The following is a 22,299-nucleotide window of genomic DNA, read 5'->3' on the forward strand; positions in this document are numbered from 1 at the left end:
AGCTCACCCTCCCACCCAACATGATACCATCTGCAAATCTGGATATATTACATTTGGTTTCCTCATCCAAATCATTAATATATATTGTGAATGGCTGGTGCTCTAGCACTGATCCCTGTGGTACCCCACTAGTCACTGCCTGTCAATTTGAAAAAGCCCCATTAATTCCTACTGTTTCCTGTCTGCCAACCAGTTTTCTATCCATCTCAAAACACTAACCCCAATCCCATGTGCTTTAATTTTACATGCTAAATGTGGAACTTGGTCAAAAGCCTACTGAAAGTCCAAATAAACCACATCCACTGGCTCCCCTCATGAACTCCACAAGTTAAATCCTCGAAGAATGCCAGATTTGTCAAGCATAATTCCCCCTTCATAACCTCATGCTGACTGTCCGGTCCTGCCACTGTTTTCTAAGTGCTCTGCTATAACATTTTTAACTACCAACATCAGGCTTACTGGTCTATAATTCAGTTTTCTCCCAATTAAACAGCACACTTACATCAGCTACCCTCCAATCTGCAGGAACTGTTCCAGAGTCAATAGAATCTTGGAAGATACCCACCAATGCATCCACTACTTCTAGAGCCACTTCCTCAAGTACTCTGGGATGCAGATTATCAGGCCCTGGGGATTTATCAGCCTACAATCCCAACAATTTCTTCAATACCACAATTTCTTCATACCATTTCTCTACAAATATTGATTTCTTTCAGTTCCCCAAAATTTCTGGTACCTTATTTGTGTCCTCATTTTTGAAGACAGAACCAAAGTTGCTCAGCCATTTCTTTGTCCCCCATTATACATACCCCTGTTTCTGACTATAAGGACCTACATTGGTCTTCACCAACTAATAGAAACCTTTGCAGTCCGTTTTTATGTTAGCTGCAAGTTTATTCTCGTACTCTATTTTCCCCTTCTTAATCAATCCCTGGTTCTTCTTTGCTGGATTCTAAACTGCTCCCATTCCTCAGACCTGTAGGAGCAGCATGGGGGCACAGTGGTTAGCACTGCTGCCTCACAGCACCGAAGACTCAGGTACGATCATGCCCGCCGATCACTGTCCATGTCTGCGTGGGTCTCACCCCCATAACCCAAAGATATGCAGGGTAGGTGGATTGGCCACACTAAATTGTCCCTTAATTGGAACGAGAATAGGCTACTTTAAACTTAAAAATAAATCCTCAAACCTATTATTTTTCTTATATTAGAATTTCATAGAATTTACAGTGCAGGAGGCGGCCATTTGGCCCATTGAGTCTGCACCGGCTCTTGGAAAAGAGCACCCTACCCAAGCCCACACCTCCACCCGACCCCCACAACCCAGTAACCCCACCCAACGCGAAGGGCAATTTTGGACACGGAGGGCAATTTAGCATGGCCAATCCACCTAACCTGCGCATCTTTGGACTGTGGGAAGAAACCGGAGCACCCGGAGGAAACCCACGTGCACACGGGGAGAACGTGCAGACTCCGCACAGGCAGTGACCCAAGCCGGGAATCGAACCTGGGACCCTGTAGCTGTGAAGCAATTGTGCTAACCACTATGCTACCGTGCTGCCCTAAATTCTTGGCCAATATGCTTCTTCCTTGGATAGAATACTATCCCCAATTTCCCTTGTAAACCATGGATTGGCCACCGTCACTGTTTTACATTTGTGCCAGACAGGAATAAACAATTGTTGCAGTTTCCCCATGCACTCCTTAAACATTTGCCATTGCCTTTCTAATGTCATCCCTTGAAGTTACTCTTCCTAATCAATCACAGCCAACTCACGCCTCATACCACTGTAGTTTCCTTTATTAAGATTCAGGACCAGAGTCTCAGTATCAACTACTTCACTCACCATCTTGATGAAAAATTCTACCATATTATTGTCACTCATTCCCAGTGGGTCTCGCACAACTAGATTGCCAATGATTCTGTTCTCATTACACAGTACCCAGTCTAGGATGGCATGTTCTCTAGTTGGTTCCTCAATGTATTGGTCGAGAAAACCATCCTGTATACAGTCCAGGAATTCCTCCTCCACGGTACTGTGGCTAATTTGATTTGCCTAATCTATAAACAGATTAAAATGACCCATAATTACAGATGGTCCTTTATCGCATGCATCTCTAATTTCCTGTTTCATGCCATTCTCAACATCACCATTGCAGCTTGGGGGTCGACATATGACGGCCACTAAAGTTTTTTGCCTCTTGGTGTTTCTCAGCTCTACCCATAGATTCCACATTGTCAGAGCGAATACCCTTCCTCACTATTGCATTAATTTCCTCTTTAACCAGCACTGCCATTCCACCACCTTTTCCTTTTGCCTGTCCTTCCTAAATAAGGACGACCCCCAGACATTCAGTTCCCATCCCTGGTCACCCTGCAGCCATGTCTCCGCAACCCCGATTACTTCTATTTGCATGATTAGTTAATCCGCTTTATTGCGAATGCTCTGCATATCAAGGCACAATGCCTTTAAGCTTGTCTTTTTAACATTATCCATACTAATTTACTTCTCATGCTGCCTATATTAGGAATTCTCCCCAGAAAGGACCCCCAATAATAAAGAATCCGCTTCCATAATAGTCTTGAGTGCTCCTATCATTTGGAATCCACCCTACTAACAGTAAGATTATTGGCAGAAGACATTCTCTTCGTTCAGAACACTGACTCCAATCCACATCTTATTATCCAAAACTATCTTTCTAAATCTCCTAGTTTGGTTACTTCAATCAACTCTCCTAATCTTCATAAAATCTTAATAAATAGGAGGACTAGGCCAGACAGCATCGCAACTTTGCTTCACCATAAATAAGAACATGGTCGATCTTCCACCTTGACACTTTGCTGCACTATTCCCATATACCTCAGATTGAACTATCTCAGCTCAACGATTGAACATCCACAGCTCCTTGGGGTAGGAACTTAACAACCCTCAAATAGAATCACAGAAGCCCTACAGCGCAGGAGGCCATTTGACCCATCTAGTCTGCACCAATCCTCAAAGATTATTCCACCCAAGCCCACCCCCCCCGCTGATAGATTATTGATGTCTTTAGGTACTGATCGAGTAAATAGCTAAAGAATGGAATTATTCAAAATGCCATGACTGTGAAAAGATAGTCATTGAATTAACTACTGAATTTTAAGGTCTTGTCTGTAGAAATTCGGACATTGTTTCAACGAATGTTTCATATAATGAATAGACCATTGTATTTCAGCGCATTTAGTAATAAGAATATATCAAATAATTAGTTACAGCAAGGTCTATGGCCAGCAGTGGCATGAGAAACCTATTCTCGTGAGGTGACGAACACAGACACCAAATTATTCCTGATTGATACCAGTCGATTTTAACGAATAGCCAACGTTTGATCAATAAATCATCCTCTTAAGTAACAGACATCTATTTGAACAAATCAGGAGGTCTCAGCTGAGAATTAAAAAACAATGGGAGTAAATGAGGGATTAGACCATAGATAAGGATTCCCTTAAAAGTAACATCTCGTGGTCAAGGACTCATTCCTGAATCCATGCCTTCCTGAATCATCTATCTGTTTGTGTTTAAAGTGAATTCATGTTGCTTTTATGTTAAATGCTTTTTTTGGCCTGGGCCTGACTCTTGTATTTATTATTTGATATTTTGTTTCTAAGTGTTGATTCAGTTCATATACAAGTGCATTTAAGTCAATTATTAGCTATAAAGTTGTATTTTTGACACCTCCAATCAACTGGACTATCGACTATCTTTAGAAGATAAAGTAAGAGATCCTACACCTACCCTATTCCAATAACACCTTAACCTAACTTTTGGACACTAAGGGATATTTAGCATGGCCAGTCCACCCAATCTGCACATTTTTGCACTGTGGGAGGTGTAGAATCCAAGAGAAGAGACGCATGTAGGGTAGGAATGAACAAAGATTTATTATAGTAGACACAATTAGAAAAGCAAAAACTCCTCTCCCTGAAGGGCTACCAGGTCGCGTTTTTTAATGCAGATATGCTCCCCCTGAAGGGGAAACTCCATCGTTATCAGGGGGAGTGCTGCAGCCGGTTAGGGCACCTGTGTTGAAGGCGGCTGGATGACTATGTCGGGTGGGCCAGTATCCAAGTCAGAATCAGTGTCAGAGTTCTCGAAGGAGGCATCAGGCATCTCTTCCTCCTGGGCCTAGACTGACATAGGTACAGCAATCAAGGTGGTGCTGGAGACCGCGGGCGGTCCTGGACCGGCGCATCTGAGCCTGCCCCGGAGCTTCCTGCGTGCAGCGGCGGTTGTGGTCCGTGTCAGCTGGCTACATGTCCCTGTGTCGGGAGCGAATAGGAAACCGGACCAGTTGCCCTGAGCACCACGCCTGGGATACACATGGCGCCCACGTCCAAATTCTGAACGTATACAGCGTCCCCTGGCTTGAAGCCGTGCAGCTGCGTGCGACGACCAGTGTCGGTCTCTGAGCGGTCCTGTCGCTGGTGGATCCGTGCACCTGTGTTTGGGATGAGTGTCGAAGCCACATCCTGAGCCAACATCCCATCAGCATCTCCGCTGTTGACACTCCAGTGGCGGCATGCGAGGTTGCTTGGTAACTGAAAAGGAACCAGCCAGGCAAGTCTTCCAAGATCTGGTGGTTAGCTTCATGGCCCACTTGAAGGTTTGGACTGCCCACTCGGCCAACCTGTTTGAGGGCAGGTGATACTGGGCAGACCCCACGTGTCAGATTCCGTTTGAGGCCACGAACGACTCAAATTAACTGCTGGTGAAGGCTGTGCCGTTATTGGAAACCAACACTTCGGGCATTCCATGGGTACTGAATGTGTGCCTCAGCCTGTCCAGAGTCACCTTCGTGGTCACGATCTGCCCCTTGTGGACCTCAAATCACTGAGTGGGTGTCCCCCATGAGGAGGAACGTCGGCCCCTAAAATGGGCCGGTGAAGTCTGTGGACGCGGGCCCAAAGCTTCACAGGCCACTCCCAACGGTGCATCGGAGCAGCAGATGGGGCCTTCTGGTTCTCCTGGCACAGCACCGGGACACTCTTGATAGGGATCTTTCCCGAGCCACCAAACATAGCTGCAGGCGAGCATCTTGGTCTTGAATATCTCCGGACGTCCATTGTGGAGGTCTTGTAGTGAAGGCACGTGACCGCGTTCCGGGGCACCCATCCGTGTCCCCCACACTCAGCTCCCGGAGGTATCGTTGAATCGACCCACAGATCATCAGCCAGGACTCTGTGCTGGGCCCCATAACGGACCATGTGCCGGACCCGGGATAATTGCGGGTCCGTCTGGGCCCATTCTTTCATGCGAGCCACTGTGACCGGCAAAAGTCCATGAAGTGGAGGGCCATTAGTATCTCTGTGGGTGAGGCAGGTTCCGGCAGCCTCGTGGAGAGGGCCGGCGGTTCAATGCGCCGGCAAGGGGAATCCGTGTGCCCAGGCAGTGTTCCAGTGCATACCCGTACGCTGCTGGGAGTAACATCAACCGCCGGACCCTGACGGATGCGATCAGGGGAAATCACCCAATCCTCGTTGAACAGCCCAAGTATACCTTGACATACTGGTGTCACTTCCACACGCCAAACATGACAGCTAGGCCCTCCTTTTAAATCGGGCATAGTTCTGCTCGGCATCGGCAGGTGTGCGAGATACGAAAGCGATCAGCTGCTCCCACCCATCGGCCATCCGCTTTGCGAGAACGGCCCCCACCCAGTGGAAGTGTCGTACGTGAGCAGAAGTGTTTTTTCTGGATCAAAGTGTGTCATCAGCTTCTTGGATGACAACCGCTGCTTGACCTCTTAGAACGCCTGCTGGTGTGGGGGGCCCTATTAACATGGATGCCCTTTCTTCAACAATTGGTGGAGCAGGCTAAGCAGCCTGGTTAAGTTGGGGATGAATTCTCCATCACATTTTGAGCCCAGGGAAGGAGCAGAGCTTGGTTGGACCTGGAGGGATGGAAGCCTGTTGAATGGCTGTGCCTGCCTACCTGGTACCCCAAATAGGTGACCTCGGGGGCATAAAAATGCACTTCTCCCTGCCGAGTCTGGCGCTGGCCTATTCAAACCTCCAGAGGACTTCAGCCAAGTTCTCAAAATGCTCTTTATTGGAGGTTCCAGTGATATCATCCAGGTGTACGGCCACCCTGCGTAGGATGTTTTCCATCACTCACTGGAAAATCGCACAGTCGGACTTCCAGTGGCGTCCATGGAGTAAACGGTTGCACATTTAGCAGCTCCCGCTCTGTGGTCTTTTAACGGCTTTCAAGCTGGATTTCCAGGGGAATTTTTCAACATAAGTGGATAAAAGTGAGAGAAGAATTCGACCCCTAGTTTATGGAGCTGAGCCCAAGAAATAATAGTAAAAGAAGAAATCAAAAGTTGGTTGGGAGTGAAGTTCAGAGTTTGGTGGATGCAATGGCAGAGAAGCAAAGTTCGACCACGCCAGCTCAATGGATGATGGAAGAGTGGGTTAAATACCTGGGTGAGAAGTTCGCCCGGCATCGTAAGGAGTGTGCGGAGGACCCGACCCGGGCCGTGGCCTCGATTAAGGAGGTGGTTGACCAGGTGGAGGAGAAAGTGATGACCCAGGGACAGGCGATCCAAAAATTGCAGGAGCATGTGGCGGAACATGAGGAGCAGTCCACTGCGATGGCAATGGAAATTAATATCCTATAGGATCAGCAGAAATGTCTGTTGGAGAAGGCGGAGGACCTGGAGAATCGTTCTCGCAGGGAGAATATCCAGATTGCCGGTTTGCCAGAGAGAAAGGAGGGATCAGATGCCGATGCGTATGTGGGGAAGATGCTGGAGATGATGCTCAGTGCAGATGCGTTCGACAGGCCGTTAGAGGTGGTCCGGGCTCACAGGGTGCTCATGCGTAAGCCCCAGGGGTGTGACCCCCCGAGGGCGATGGTGGTGAGGCTGCATTGGTTCCTGGACAAGGAATGCGTTATGAGGTGGCCCAGGCAGACAAAACGGTTTGTGGGAAGACTCTGAGATCCGGGTGTATCAAGGCTTGGGAGCAGAACTCGCCAAGAGGGCGGCGAGTTTTAATAAGGTTAAGACGGCCCTGTATGCAAAGGGAATAAAACTTGGACTGCTCTACCCGGCCCGTCTTTGGGTGACCTACGAGAACCGGGAGCTTTGCAGAGGCATAATGACTTTAAAATCTAGATGGTAGTGGGCCAAGTTAAAAGTTTTGTGTTGCCTTATATTTAAAAAATCTCAGCATATCACTGTAACTCAAGTTGTGGGGATCTGGAAAAGAAGGATATTTTGGATTGGTCTGATTTTGATCCGTTGCCAATCCAAAATATCCTTCTTTTCCAGATCCCCACAACTTGAATTACAGTGAAATGCTGACAATTAAAAAAAAATATGAAGCAACACAAAGAGTTTTTAAGTTGCAATGTTCTAGGGGGGAAAGAAAAAAGAAAAGATGTTTGAGTTTTCGCATGTAAAAATGTTTTTCTTATCCTGCTTGATTTTTCTTCTATTGTTTTCGGCTCTGTCTGAAGGTGATGGGGCTGCTAAGATGTTGTAAAGGGAGGAGGGCTGGGCCTGTGCTTTGCTCCCGGACCTTGGGGGATTGTCTGTTTGCTTTCTGTGTTCGTTGCTATCGTTTTGAGAACGTGTGGGGGGGAAGGAGAGAGAGAGAGAGAGAGAGAGAGAGAGAGAGAGAGAGAGAGAGAGAGAGAGAGAGAGAGAGAGAGAGAGAGAGAGAGAGAGAGAAGAGAGAGAAAGAGAGAGAAAGAGAAAGAGAAAGAGAGAGAAAGAGAAAGAGAAAGAGAGAGAAAGAGAAAAAGAGAGAGAGAGAGAAAGAGAAAGAGAGAGAGAGAGAAAGAGAGAGAGAGAGAGAGAGAGGGAGAGAGAGGGAGAGAGAGGGAGAGAAAGGGAGAGAAAGGGAGAGAAAGGGAGAGAAAGGGAGAGAAAGGGAGAGAAAGGGAGAGAAAGGGAGAGAAATGGAGAGAAATGGAGAGAAATGGAGAGAAATGGAGAGAAATGGAGAGAAATGGAGAGAAATGGAGAGAAATGGAGAGAAATGGAGAGAAATGGAGAGAAAGAGAGAGAAAGAGAGAGAAAGAGAGAGAAATAGAAAGGGAGAGAAAGAGAAATAGAAAGGGAGAGAGATAGAAATGGAGAAAGAGAGAGAGAGAAAAAGAGGTGAGGATCCAGCAGGTGGTAGGATGCTAGACACCAGGGGCAGAAGCTGCTAGTTTAGCTGGTTCACGGGGGCAAAGTGGAGGGAGAGCTGAAAAGAGACGGAGTGGGGGGGGGGGGGGGGGGGGGGGGGGGCAGGGGAGGGGACTGCTGACAACTAGGGGACTTTTAGGAAGTTGGAGATGGAGTCCAGATGGCGGTGGCTGCAGAGGGGCAGGCCAGGGGAGGTGCAGGACATGGGCGAATGGCTGGCCTAGGAAAGGTCATGGCTGATTGACAGGGAACCATGTACATATGTTTTGGGCATGCGAAATGGAGGGGATATTGGCAGGGATTTGTGGACTATTGTCCTGGAAGGGAGGGTAACTCAGAGTCCAGAACTGGTGGGGTATCGGAATATCCGGGGGTTAAGCGGTGGCCCGGAGACGGATTTTGCTTGGATGGAGGGACTCGGAGCCCCCGAAGTCAGGAGTGTGGGTCAACGATATGGCAGGGTTTCTCAGTCTGAAAAAAAAATCAAGTTCGCCTTGAGGATCAATTCAGGGGTTCGCCCGGAGATGGCAACCGTTCATCGATTTCTTCAAGGAAAATTGTACCTCAACAGCAAGGGGGGGCTGGGGGAGGAAAACAGGAGGCATGACAATGTTAGATAAGGACAGGGAACTTAGAATACGGGTAATTAAGGAATAGGGCGGGGTAGTAGGGGACGTTATTTTCTGTTTTTTGTTCGTTTAGGTGTTTTGAGTGTGTCGGCCCACGTGGTTGTTTAACATATGTTAATGTGTTAAACTGTGAAAATTACAAATGCTTCAATAAAATATTTTCTGAAAAAAAAAGACAAGAAAATCGCAGTCTGATGAAACTCTGAATGGCAGCCGGTGTATTCGTACAACCCTCCGAGGGTGTTGCCAGTGACGAACCCGGATCTAGGACCAGCTGTAGATATGCACGGTTCATGTCAAGTTTTGGACTTTGTTCCCCTGCCGAGTTAGATGTACAGGTCCTCGATGTGAGGGACTGGGTAACTCTCATGGTGAGAAACCCGGTTCACTGTCATCTTGTAGTTTCCGCATGGATCCATCGGGTTTTAACACCAAAACCACTGGCGCAGCCCAATCAGCGAAGTAGATGGCGCTCATGATGGCCAAGCGCTCCAAGGGATCCAACATCAAACTCTGCGTTGACCTTGGGGCGTAGTGCATATGGTACTGGGCAGGCGTGGAAATAATGGGATTGTGCATTTTCATCCACACGAATTTTAGCCACTGCACCTTTTATCGAGCTGAGGCCTTCAGCAAAGACTCCAGGAAATTTAGCCAGCTCTCCTTCCGGGCTGTGAGGGTACACATGGCAAACGTGTTGCTAATCCAATTTTAAATGACGCAGCCATCACGGTCCAGTAAGCTGGGTCTTCCACCGCGGACTACCACCAAGAGGCAACATGCTGACTGGTCCTTTATGTCAGGGTCATGTGGGTGGTGCCCTCAATGGCCAAGGACTCCCCTGTGTATATAGATAAACCGGACTTCCTGTGTCCTGAAGGTCCAAGGTCTGGAGACCGGCTCAGATCATGGCAAATGTCCGGCGGATGATTATGGAGACCACTGCTCTAGGGTCGAGCTCCATGTCAATGGGGCGTCCATTTACCTGGAGTGCAATTCGGATTGGCACGACCCTGGGGCTGCAACATAATGCAACTGCTGGTGTGCGTCCTCCTGGTCCTTGACAATATGTCTGGCCCCCTAGGGGTGCGGTAATGCCTAGGGGGGGGGGGGGGGGGGGGGGGGGGGGGTTGGTGAGGAATGGCGCTTTTGCGGACCCATCTGGAGCCGGGCCCTCTTTGCAGCGCCCAGCCTGTGCCCGCCATATTGGTGCTCCGGCTCAGGGGAGTTGCCTCGGTTGCACCTGGGTGCATCATGGCGACGGCCCATGGTTCCCGCTGTAGGTCTTGCTTTGTGGAATCACGCGACTCTTGGGTCTGGGTCAAGGCTGGTTGGCAGTCACTTCAGCGAGCGAGGTTCAAGACTGTCAGGCCCTGCAATTCTTGGACCCTGCACTTCGCGCTCGCCTGGGAAATAATGATGTGTACTGCCTGTTGGAGGGTTAAGAGGGCCTCGAAGGAGATTCCCCTGGGTGTCAGCGTCTCGGTGTCCGCAGACGAAACAATCTCGTAGTGATTCGGACAGTGCGGCCTCAAACACACGAGGCGGCTAGCGTCCTCAAGCTTGCCAAAAGGTTGCCATTGGGTTCCCCTTGGGCATACGAGGCTGTATGGAAATGGAACCGACAGACCACCTTTGGGGGTCTGCGGGTTTAGATGTGCCTCGACCACGGCTACCAACATGGCAAACGACTTGAGAGTCCGGCCTGTCCGGGTGGGTGAGGCTTTTGACGAGCAAATAGGTGGGTCCCCTGAGTGCAGTCAGTAGGATAACGGTTTGTCGCTGAGTCCAACAATTATGTTGGACCGAAAAAAATACCATACCCGCTCAACGTGCTGGATCCAGTCATTGGTACCAGCATCGAACTGTTCAAGCTTTCCAATGTGCGGCATCTCTCCGGTCGGAATGGAGGCCTCTCTGTCCCTGGACGAAGTGGGTTGGTGATATAGTGCATGATGGCTGCAGCAGATCCACTTCACCCTTGTCGCCAGTATAGAATCCAATGCAAGAGGTGCAGGTACGCATGGTAGGATAGGAATGAACAAAGGTTTATTACAGTATACACAATAATTACAAAAGCAACAACTTCTCTCCCAAAGGGCCACCCTACATGCACCCCGGTCAGAGTTTTTATTCTGAGATGTTCCCTCTTGTTAAGGGGAAAGCCCACCGCCAATTACCAGGGGAGTTGATACTTTGTGTTGAAGACGGGGAATCTTATAGAGCATAGTCCTTGACCCCCGAGGGCGTCATAACAGGAGGAAACCAGAGCACTCAGAGGAAACCCACGTAGACAGGAGGAGAATCTGCAAACTCCACTGAGAAGCTGGTCATTGCAGTCTCAAACAGTTGACCCCTTATTCTCTAAATTTCATGAGATCACCTTTCATTCTTCTAAATTACATGGAATATTGGCCGAGTGTACTGATCGTCCTCACAGAATAATCCCATTGTCTGAAGAATTAAATCTGGTGAACGTTTGCTGCACTAACTACAAGGCATGTATATTCTTCCTCAGGTAAGGAGACCAAAACTGTATATGGCACTCCACGTGCAGTTTCACCAAAGCCCTGAACTAACTACAGCAATGCTTCCTTACCTTGTACTCCACTCCCTTGCAATAAAAGTCAAACATACCATTTGCCTTCCGAATTGCTTCCTGCACCCGAATGCTAACGATAGAGCACCAAAATCCTTCTGAATGCCACCATTCAATAGTTTCTCACCATTTAAACATATTTGCTTTTTCTAATCTACCTATCAATAAATAACCAAATAATTACTCACATTGTACTCCATCTGTCACCTTCTTCCTCAGTCACTTAAAATGTCCCTACCATTTTGCATATCTGTGGTGTCTCCCTCACAGGTTACCTTCCCACCCTGCTTTGTATTTTCAGGAAACTTGGGATATATTTGCTGACTTGGAAACTTGGATATATTTGCTGCCCAAGTCATTAATTACTTTATCTCTGTTATTTGGGGGGGGGGGGGGGGGGGGGGGGGGCATGGGGTGGTCATTGTGCAGGAAAGATGCTATAAAGGATGGTAGTAGTAGGTTTTTGAAATATTTCAGGCGATTTAATACTGAAAACCCCCTAGCTGTAAACTTGTTTGAGTGTGTGCAGGTCTGAAATGAGGGTTTCTTTTTGTTCCTCATTTCCCAGGCTCTGACCCCGTCACCTCCTCAGATGGCACAACTGAGGCAAAAGTTTGCTTTGTGGCAAGTATTTTATCAACGTAAGCGCAATGCTTGATGCACGTAAAAATCAATTGGTTATCAAACATGAAAGCACACTCTCACGTTTGACCCAAACTCCAACACAGTGCTGTAATACCTGGCGTCAGTAAGATCACATTTGTTTCCTGCAATTGCCACCACGATATTTGGAGGCCCGTGTTGTCCCAGTTCCTTCACCCAGTTCTTCAACGTTTGCAATGTCTCCTGGACAAGAGAATGATCAGAATAATTAGTGGAGAAAACTACGCTGGAAGCTACAGGAAACATGTTGCACCACAGCGAAAAAGCAACCAATCTTCAATTCCTTTTCTACATTTCCAAATATACTGCTTAACCACCCAGAGGCATTAACTGCAGCAATTTATTATTTCAAGTAATCAACCTGATTAGAGACAAAGTCATTTTTTCTTCCCCCCCCCCCCCCCCCCCCCATTTGTGTGGCTGCATTAATTGCCCACGAGAGATTCCCCTGGCACCTGCTGGCGAGGTGCAGGCAAATGGTCCTAGGATTTTCTTTTTCATTCCAGCCACAGTTCAGCATGCTACAGCTTCCATGCATTGCATTGTTCCCGACAAGGAAAACATCTTGGAAGCTGAAGCTTGCCTGTTGCCTTTACTGGGAAAGTCAAGACATCTCACTGGGACCAGCCATATGGACTGAAATTGTCTTTTCTATTATGGGCCAGGGTTCAGAGAACACCAAAGTATATCATGGAGTTCACCTGACCCACAAGTTTTAATAGATTTTGGTTCTGGGGAGCACAAGAGGCACTTTACAGGTGTGATACAACAGAGATCTAAAGTATTTTTCAACAAACCAATGTTTATTCTATGAATCCAGATAACATTTCATAAACACACAGTAAACATCTTATCAACTACCAACACTGATATCCCCCACCCCCAAAGATACAGTACTCTGTAGGTAACCCATAGTAACTTTCCTAACAATATCCATAAGTCGACCCTTTTTAACAAAGACAGTAGGTTTGCATTCCTTACAGAAACAGGTATTACTTGGAAATCATCAAGTGATCTGGAGACATTCTTTATCATGCAGAGAGAGACCAAAATACACCTCCTTGGTTTGAATGCAGCTCTCCAACTGAAAACAAAACTGAAATTCAGAGCCAAAAACAGCTTCCAGCTCAAAACGAAAGTAAAAAGCAGAGCCAGAGTCCAGCTCCACCCACACAGTGACATCACTGCAGCCACTTGAGAAGACAAACATTTCTCAAAGTGACATTCCCATGACATTTCCCAAATTGTGTAATTATTTTTTCCTGGAACTTATTCCACCAGCTCCTCTGAAGATGTTGGACATGTTCCATCATACAGATTGGCGAGGGAGGAAAGCCCCATACATGAAGGAATTCACATCAAGTTGAATCTTTAGGCGACTGGATCAATAGTTCAACATAGTTCTGTGTGGCATTTACAGAAGGAACCACAATATTTAATTCCAAATGAGCAGCTCATTCATTCATGTAGAGCTATATCTTCAACTGTGGAATCATTGAATAAAACATTACCCACATTACAGTACAGTAATATCTGTTGGCTGTTCCAGTTAAGTTTCCCCAAAATAAACTTTCCTTTCAGTAGAATCAAAAATACAATTCCAACAATTTTCACCACTCGCCTCTTACCAAAATCACAAAAGAATTGGCTCAATAAACTACCCAGTCTGAGCAATCAGCGTAACAAGGAACGGAATGAGAATGGAGAGTTTAAACTTGAAGTGACAAGAGGTTGTTTTAATTAAAATTCAGTTGGTGAGAAATGAGAATGTCAGTCTTTAATATTCCAAAATATTTAAATATTACAATTTTCAGAAACTTTGAGCATTCCTCGATGTACTAATTCCCATCATGGAGATGATTGATCGGCAAGCACGATTTCTTACCTCTTTTGTGATATCATACACAATGATTGCGGCAGCTGATCCACGATAGTACATTGGAGCTAATGCACGGAACTGTTCAGGGAAAGAATGGAAAAATAGTTAAATCAACAGGTGAATTAAACACTCCAAGACCATGGAAAGAAAACTAACTTGCATTCAGATTCAAGATTCAACCTTTACACCACCCACCTCCCCAAAAACACTGCACAGTTAATTCATTGCTTTTAAAGTCGACTCACTGCTGCTGTCATGGCAATCAATCTGTGCAGTTAGGTCCCACAAACAGCAATGGAATAAATGACTAAACATCTGTTTTGGGAGGTTATTGATGGATAAATATTGTCCTGGACACAGAGGAGAACTCCACTCCTTTTTAATAGTGCTGTAGAATATTTTTAGAACCAAGAGGGCAAACAGAGCCTTGGTTTAATAGCTAATCTGTGAGACTACACTGCAGCACTTTGTAAGTAATATTCAACCTTACTCGTACTAAGGTCTGATTCCTTTCCTCACGATCGCAGTGAGGTGGGCAGCACGGTAGCATAGTGGTTAGCACAGTTGCTTCACAGCTCCAGGATCCCAGGTTCGATTCCCCGCTGGGTCACTGTCGGTGCGGAGTCTGCATGTTCTCCCAGTGTCTGCTTGGGTTTCCTCCGGGTGCTCCGGTTTCCTCCCACAGTTCAAAGATGTGCGGGTTAGGTGGATTGGCCATGCAAAATTGCCCTTAAGTGTCCAAAAAATGTTCGGTGGGGGTTGCGGGGATAGGGTGGATATGCGGGCTTCAGTCGGATGCTCTTTGTAAGGGCCAGTGCAGACTCGATGGGCTGAATGGCCTCCTTCTGCACTGTAAATTCTACGATTTCAGTTCAAAAAAGTCCTAATCAGGGCAAACCAAGCTCTCTGCAGGTTCTTTTATGGAGCAACTTGAGCATCGTGAAGCAAGTCTCTTCATACAAACATTGTAATTGCAGGATAAATTCACACCAAAATTGGAAATAGAGGCCGACTGCAAGTGTGACAATAAGCTATGTGGGGCGTGTGGGGGATTCCTGGCAGGAGTTACATTCTGCACCAATTTGGAGCTGGATCATGTGGCCTCAGGGTCATGGTGAGGAAGCATATGAAATGGGGAAGACGACACCACCTCCCTGCCCCAAATTCTGATTATTAAAGCTTTAAAAAAACAACCTTGGCATATTTTTATAAAGCAAGGGATTCAGACAGGAGTGGATAAAATTAGTTGGCATACAGTTCAGCAAAGATTGTAGACCAATGGTTAAATAGGCTTGAAGAGCCAAATGGATGTCCGTTTATAGCAATACTCCGGACCGGAAATTTGTAGTTCAGGTAGAGCAGGGGCAGAGCTCTTAGAAATAGTTGAATGGGAGACAGGCACAGGGAGACCAACCAGGCAGAGAGAGGGAGAGCAGCCAGACAGAGTGGGGGAGAGAGGGAGAGCTACCAGGCAGAGTGGGGGAGAGAGGGAGAGCAGCCAGGCAGAGTGGGGGAGAGAGGGAGAGCAGCCAGGCAGAGTGGGGGAGAGAGGGAGAGCAGCCAGGCAGAGAGAGGGAGAGCAGCCAGGCAGAGTGGGGGAGAGAGGGAGACCAGCCAGGCAGAGAGAGAGAGAGGGAGACCAGCCAGGCAGAGAGAGAGAGAGGGAGACCAGCCAGGCAGAGAGAGTGAGAGGGAGACCAGCCAGGCAGAGAGAGGGAGAGGGAGACCAGCCAGGCAGAGAGAGGGAGGGAGACCAGCCAGGCAGAGAGAGGGAGGGAGACCAGCCAGGCAGAGAGAGAGAGAGGGAGACCAGCCAGGCAGAGAGAGAGGGAGGAAGACCAGCCAGGCAGAGAGAGGGAGGGAGACCAGCCAGGCAGAGAGAGGGAGGAAGACCAGCCAGGCAGAGAGAGGGAGGGAGACCAGCCAGGCAGAGAGAGGGAGGGAGACCAGCCAGGCAGAGAGAGGGAGGGAGACCAGCCAGGCAGAGAGAGGGAGGGAGACCAGCCAGGCAGAGAGAGGGAGGGAGACCAGCCAGGCAGAGAGAGGGAGGGAGACCAGCCAGGCAGAGAGAGGGAGGGAGACCAGCCAGGCAGAGAGAGGGAGGGAGACCAGCCAGGCAGAGAGAGGGAGGGAGACCAGCCAGGCAGAGAGAGGGAGGGAGACCAGCCAGGCAGAGAGAGGGAGGGAGACCAGCCAGGCAGAGAGAGGGAGGGAGACCAGCCAGGCAGAGAGAGGGAGGGAGACCAGCCAGGCAGAGAGAGGGAGGGAGACCAGCCAGGCAGAGAGAGGGAGGGAGACCAGCCAGGCAGAGAGAGGGAGGGAGACCAGCCAGGCAGAGGGAGGGAGACCAGCCAGGCAGACTGACAGAGGAGAGAACATGAGCATGGGTCTGATTTTTGCTTGGGCATGGGTCTAACAAGGGATGCCAATCATATAGGTGGCAGTAACATTATTTACAGAACAAGCTTGCTGAACCTGAGGAAACACCGCCACACCTCCCTGCTCACAAGCACTGTAATTACATTTATTTTATGGATTTAGCCTTTCTTGCTCCCTTTTACCTGTCAGATTTCACGATGGCTGGGTAACACATGAAACATCAGTAATAAATAAAACTGGCCTTAAAAATGAAGGCATCCAGTCTCGTTAAAGGGTTTAAATTGTTAAAAACAAGAAGTGGATGTGCTTGTGGCAAGTTGGGCTTGATTTGGGCTTTAACATTTGAACTTCCAATGCAAATCTAACTGTTTTAAGACGGGGACCGTGAGAGAGGGAAAGACAGACCAAGAGTCAAAGAGACTGTGAAACGGGCAGAGAGAGAGATTTTTTCCAAGTTACAAAGTAACTGGCTGGGGCAACAAATGCCTCATTTTCATTCAATTCAAAGACGATGAAAATTAATGTCATATGAAAGCAAAATGATCCTAATGAGGGGGAAAATAGAATCTTCCAAGGATTCACAGAAGCTTCAAGAAACAGCTTTGGTAAGGGACCTGGAGATATGGCTGTAGCTTAGAACAAAATTCCAGGATAATTCAGTCAGACATGAAATTTGCCATTAATTTCCCACTCCATCAATGATCCAGAGATTGTGTATTTTAATAATTTGTTACAGTGCTGGTTTAGATTTCTATCTGTGTGGCTCATTGGCACTGCAAATACAAATGCCTTTTTAGAAAGAATAATATTGCCCGTTCCTGTTAGCAAGACCACACACTGACACCAACAAAACGGATGCATATGTCCTGAAGTGCTGAATTGTCAGAGCAGTCGTCTTTTGGATGAGATATTAAACCATGGTCTGTCCCTTCAGGTGGCCATGGTAGTATTCTGGAGAAGAGCTCTCTCCAGTGTCCCGGTCAATATTGACCCCTCAACTAACATCACTTCATCTGGTCATTATAACAATGCTGCTTGTGAGAACGCACTGTGTGCAACATTTTTCCCACACTTCCTACAAGAATGACTACACTTCAAAGGTATTTCATTGGTTGTAAAGAACTTTTAGGATGCCCTGAGGACATGAAAGGCACTAGATAATTTTTTTCGTGCTAGTTCTGAGAATGCATTCAACCAAGATCGTGCCCACATGTTTCAGTTTAGGTAAATGCTCAAGATCAGACTTTACAATTCAAGGAGCAGGGAGTCTTCTTGTGACCCTGATCAACATTTTTCTTTCAATCATCACGAAAACCAGTTTTAAAATGCTATCCACATCATCGTCTGTGGCTGCACAACAAAAGCATGAGGTTATTTCTAGAGGATGCATTTATGCATGACCTTACCAGAAAGTCTTTCACATTCTTGTATAAGGTTTCACAATTGTATAAGGTGTTAGTGAGGCCACACCTGGAGTATTGTGTTCAGTTTTGGTCTCCTTACTTGAGAAAGGACGTACTGGCACTGGAGGGTGGGCAGAGGAGATTCACTAGGTTAATCCCAGAGCTGAAGGGGTTGGATTACGAGGAGAGGTTGAGTAGACTGGGACTGTACTCGTTGGAATTTAGAAGAATGAGGGGGGATCTTATAGAAACATAAAAGATTATGAAGGGAATAGATAGGATAGATGCGGGCAGGTTGTTTCCACTGGTGGGTGAAAGCAGAACTAGGGGGCATAGCCTCAAAATAAGGGGAAGTAGATTTAGGACTGAGTTTAGGAGAAACTTCTTCACCCAAACGGTTGTGAATCTATGGAATTCCTTGCCCAGTGAAGCAGTAGAGGCTCCTTCATTAAATGTTTTTAAGATAAAGATAGATCGTTTTTTGAAGAATAAAGGGATTAAGGGTTATGGTGTTCAGGCCGGAAAGTGGAGCTGAGTCCACAAAAGATCAGCCATGATCTCATTGAATGATGGAGCAGGCTCGAGGAGCCAGATGGTCTACTCCTGCTCCTAGTTCTTATGTTCTTTTACAGCGAACTAAGCAAACGTAAAGCCCAGTAAAGGAGAGAATACTTTAAGCATGATATCGATGGAGGAAAAGAAATGAATGGAATATCAGAAAGTGATTCCCAAAAGTGTGGAAAAAAATCCAAGGCGAGCAACAGAAATACACTGGAATTAGTTTATGGTCACTATTGGTTCAATGGTTCCATTGAGCCAACAACATCAGGAGATCTGGGCCATTGTGTTTTTAGTCAGTAAGCAGCAAAGAAGTCAGTACATTTAGCTATCTGTCACAGGGTGAAAGGTTACTGCAGATTATAAATCCTGCCAACTATTCTGGACTCTCTCTGGGTGCACCAGGCCTTGCAAGTTAGCCCCATCTCCCAGTTCATTTGGCATTGCAAAGTTAAAAATAATTTTGGATTTAAAAGAGAATGGAGAAACAAAGAGATGCCAAAGTAAACACTGACACATACACACTTTCAATGTTGACTAAAAGAGGAAGGAAAGAATGGGAGGGATCCTTCTTATTGAAGCTGTTCCCTCGTTGTTTACTGGGCAAAGGGCGGAGTCACATTTCTTACCCACAGACCAGTCAGGTCAAAACTAATATGCAAGCTCGGAGCTCATGAACGTGTATTGAGGATTGATCAATAAACAAGAAGCAGAGTAGGGATGGATGGGGCATTTTCAGGTTGACAGGTTGTGGCTAGTGCAGAGTTGCAAGGATCACTGCAGGGTCATTTTACAATCCATATTAATAATTTAGATAAAGACAGATTTAGAGAAAGAGACAGAGTAATGTACCCCAGTTTGTTGATGACACAAAACCAGATGGAAATGCAAGTTGCGAGGAGGATTGTGTGTGTTTCTGTCTCTCAAGAGAAATGAGAACAAGCAGATAGAAAATCAGTCAAGGTTGTACTGAATGGCGAAGCACGCTGGAGGGCCTGCATAGTCTACTCCTGCATCTATTTCTAATGTTATATTCTTGACTCTAGCTACTGAGAGTTGCAAGAATAATGTGATTGTGACTCCAGATTGGCTAGGGAGAAGAACTTAACCCGGAGGTAAATATATTACAGGTCACCTGAAAATTAAGGCAAAGAAAGCAGAGCTTGCATTTAAATAGCACCTTTCATGACATTAGGGCATCTCAACCAATAAACATTTTCAAGTGTTGTCAACATTATAATATAGGGAAATGCAGCAGCCAATTGTGCACACAGCAAGATCACAAATTACAATGAATAAGAAACCAGATAATCATCATGGTGTTGTTACTAGAGGGATTGTCTAGGACTCTGGGAAGAACTCCTCTGCGGCTCTTCAAAGTAGTGCCCAACTATCATTTATGCCCAACCGAGGGATAAGACAAGGTTGTGGGTGATATGGTTATATTTTTCCAAGTGTCCTGTTATAACATCTTTAATACTATAGCAAGGTACTTGGAAAAATTGAAAGCAATCAGGCAGAGTCAACATGGTTTTGAGAGAGGGAAATCATGTTTAATCAATTTATTGGAATTCTTTGAAGGAGTCACATGTGCTGTGGATAAAGGAGAACCGTGGGTGTACTGTACTTAGATTTCCAGAAGGCATTTGATAAGATGCCATCCCAAGAGGTTATTGCAGAAAGTAACAGCTCATGGTGCAGGAAGTAACATATGGGAATGGATTGAAGATTGGCTAGCTAAGAGAGGAAACTGTTGGCATAAATGGATCTTTTCCTGGTTGGCAAGATGTAATGAGTGATGTGTCACAGGGATCAGTGTTGGGGCCTCAACCTCTTACAATTTATACAAATAACTTGGATGAGGGGGACTGAAGGTATGATTACTAAATTTACTGAAGATACAAAGGTAGGAAAGTAAATAATGAAGAGGAACCAAGGAGGCTACAAAGGTACATAAATAGGTTAAGTGAGTGGACAAAAAACATGCAAATGGATTGGTTACAAAAGGAGGGAGGTTATGCTTCAGCTATACAGGGCATTGGTGAGACCACATCTGGAGTATTACCTCATGAAAGATGTAAATGCATTAGAAGCAGTTCAGAGAAGTTTTAATAAACACACACCAGGAATGGGCGAGTTGTCTTATGCAGAACGTTTGGAGAGGTTAGACTTGTGTCTACTAGAGTTCAGAAGAGTAAGAAGCGACTTGATCAAAACCTTCAAGATCTTGAAGGGTATTGAAGGGTAGTGAGGATGGCGAGGATGTTTCCTCTTGGAGAATCTAGAACTAGGAGGCATCACGGTTTAAATTTTTTTAAAAATGTTTTAAAAATGAATTTAGAGTCCCAATTCATTTTTTCCAATTAAGGGGCAATTTAGTGTGGCCAATCCAGCTACTCTGCACATCTTTTGGGTTGTGGGGGGAGAAATCCACACAAACATGGGGAGAATGTGCAAACTCCACACGGACAGTGAACCAGAGCCGGGATCGAACCTGGGACATTGGCGCCGTGAAGCAGCAGTGCGCCACCGTGCTACCATCATGGTTAAAAAATATGGGGCTACCATTTAAGACAGATGACGAAACATTTTCTGAGTGGCGAGTCTGCTTCCACGGTCTTTTGAGGATCTGAGTTCCAAATTCCTTGAATATTTTTAAGGCAGGGCTACGCAGATTCCTGATAAGCAAGGGGGCCAAAGATTATCAGGGGTAGGTGGGAATGTGGGGTTGAGGTTATAATCAGATCAGCCATTATTTTATTCAATGGCAGAGCATGTTCATGGGGCTGAGTGGCCACTCTTGCTCCTAATTCATATCTAATACCTGCACCTTAGAAGCAGAGATGGGAGAAACTTTCTTGGAGAACGAGGAAATGGCAGAGACATCAAACAATATTTGGTTTCAGTTTGATTTCACAGTAAAAATTGAATGTGCTCTTCAGAGGAACAACTTTGCAGGGCTATGACGATAAAATGGAGAAATGGGACTAACTAGATTGATCGGTAGAGAGCCTGCATGGACTCTGGGCTGAATGCTTCCTGTACTTCAATGATTCACCTTCAAGACAAAAATTATGTCCCATAATAAGGAGGTTGCCAAGGAGATTTATAAGAGTAAAGAACTTGAGGTACCAAGATATGAGCAGAGAGAAAAAGCTGACAAACTCCCAGGACCTGAGCCTGTCTATCAATCCACTCAAGGGTTCTGAAAGAGAGCTGCAGAGATGGTGAATGCATTGGTTACGATAGTCTCAGCATTTTGAAAGTTACCAAATGTAACACCCTCAGGAGGGAGGGAGAAAACTGGGAACGACAACCAATTTATCATGGGATGTGGGCATCTCTTGCTGGACCACTGTTTGTTGCCCATCCTAATTGTCCTTCAACTGAGGGGCTTGCTAGGCCATTTCAGAGGGCACTTTAAATTTGTAAAAAAGAACATTTAAAAAAAAAAAAAGAGTACCCAATTCATTTTTTCCAATTAAGGGGCAATTTAGCGTGGCCAATCTACCTACCGGACACATCTTTGGGTTGTGGGGGTGAAGGCTACACAAAGTCAGGGAGAATGTGCGAACTCCACACGGACAGTGACCCAGAACCTGGGATCTTGGTGCCGTGAGGCAGCAGTGCTAACCACTGTGCCACCATGCTGCCTGTTTTCAGAGGGCACTTAAGAGTTAACCACATTGCTGTGGCCAGACCAGGTCCTAATGGACGTTCAGTTAACCACATGAGTTTTATGGTTATGATGAGACTTTTATTACCAGTTTTCTATCCAATTCAGATTTCACCATCTGCCATGGCGGGATTTGAACCCACGCCCCCAGAGGATTGCCCTGGGTTACTATTCTAGTAACAATACCATTACACCATTGCCTCCCCTCTGCGTGTCATTAGTCATTGGGAAAATGCTGGAATCTAACAAGGAAATATTAACAATACACCTAGAAAATAGTGGTGGTATCAGACATGCTTTGACAAATTTATTAGTATTTGAGGATATAGCCAAAG

General features: G+C 46.3%; 1 protein-coding gene across 1 annotated transcript in view; it reads right to left on the reverse strand.

The window, feature by feature from the left end:
* Nucleotides 1-22,299, reverse strand: part of rab22a (RAB22A, member RAS oncogene family) — a 112,783-nt gene that overhangs the window by 18,161 nt on the left and 72,323 nt on the right. The window contains exons 4-5 of the mRNA XM_072514550.1: nucleotides 13,955-14,026; nucleotides 12,146-12,252 (exon numbers count right to left, since the gene is read on the reverse strand). Coding sequence (XP_072370651.1) covers nucleotides 12,146-12,252; nucleotides 13,955-14,026 — 179 coding nt within the window. The remainder of the gene's footprint in view (nucleotides 1-12,145; nucleotides 12,253-13,954; nucleotides 14,027-22,299) is intronic.

The sequence above is a fragment of the Scyliorhinus torazame genome, chromosome 8 (genome assembly GCF_047496885.1).
Source record: "Scyliorhinus torazame isolate Kashiwa2021f chromosome 8, sScyTor2.1, whole genome shotgun sequence".
NCBI lineage: Eukaryota > Metazoa > Chordata > Chondrichthyes > Carcharhiniformes > Scyliorhinidae > Scyliorhinus > Scyliorhinus torazame.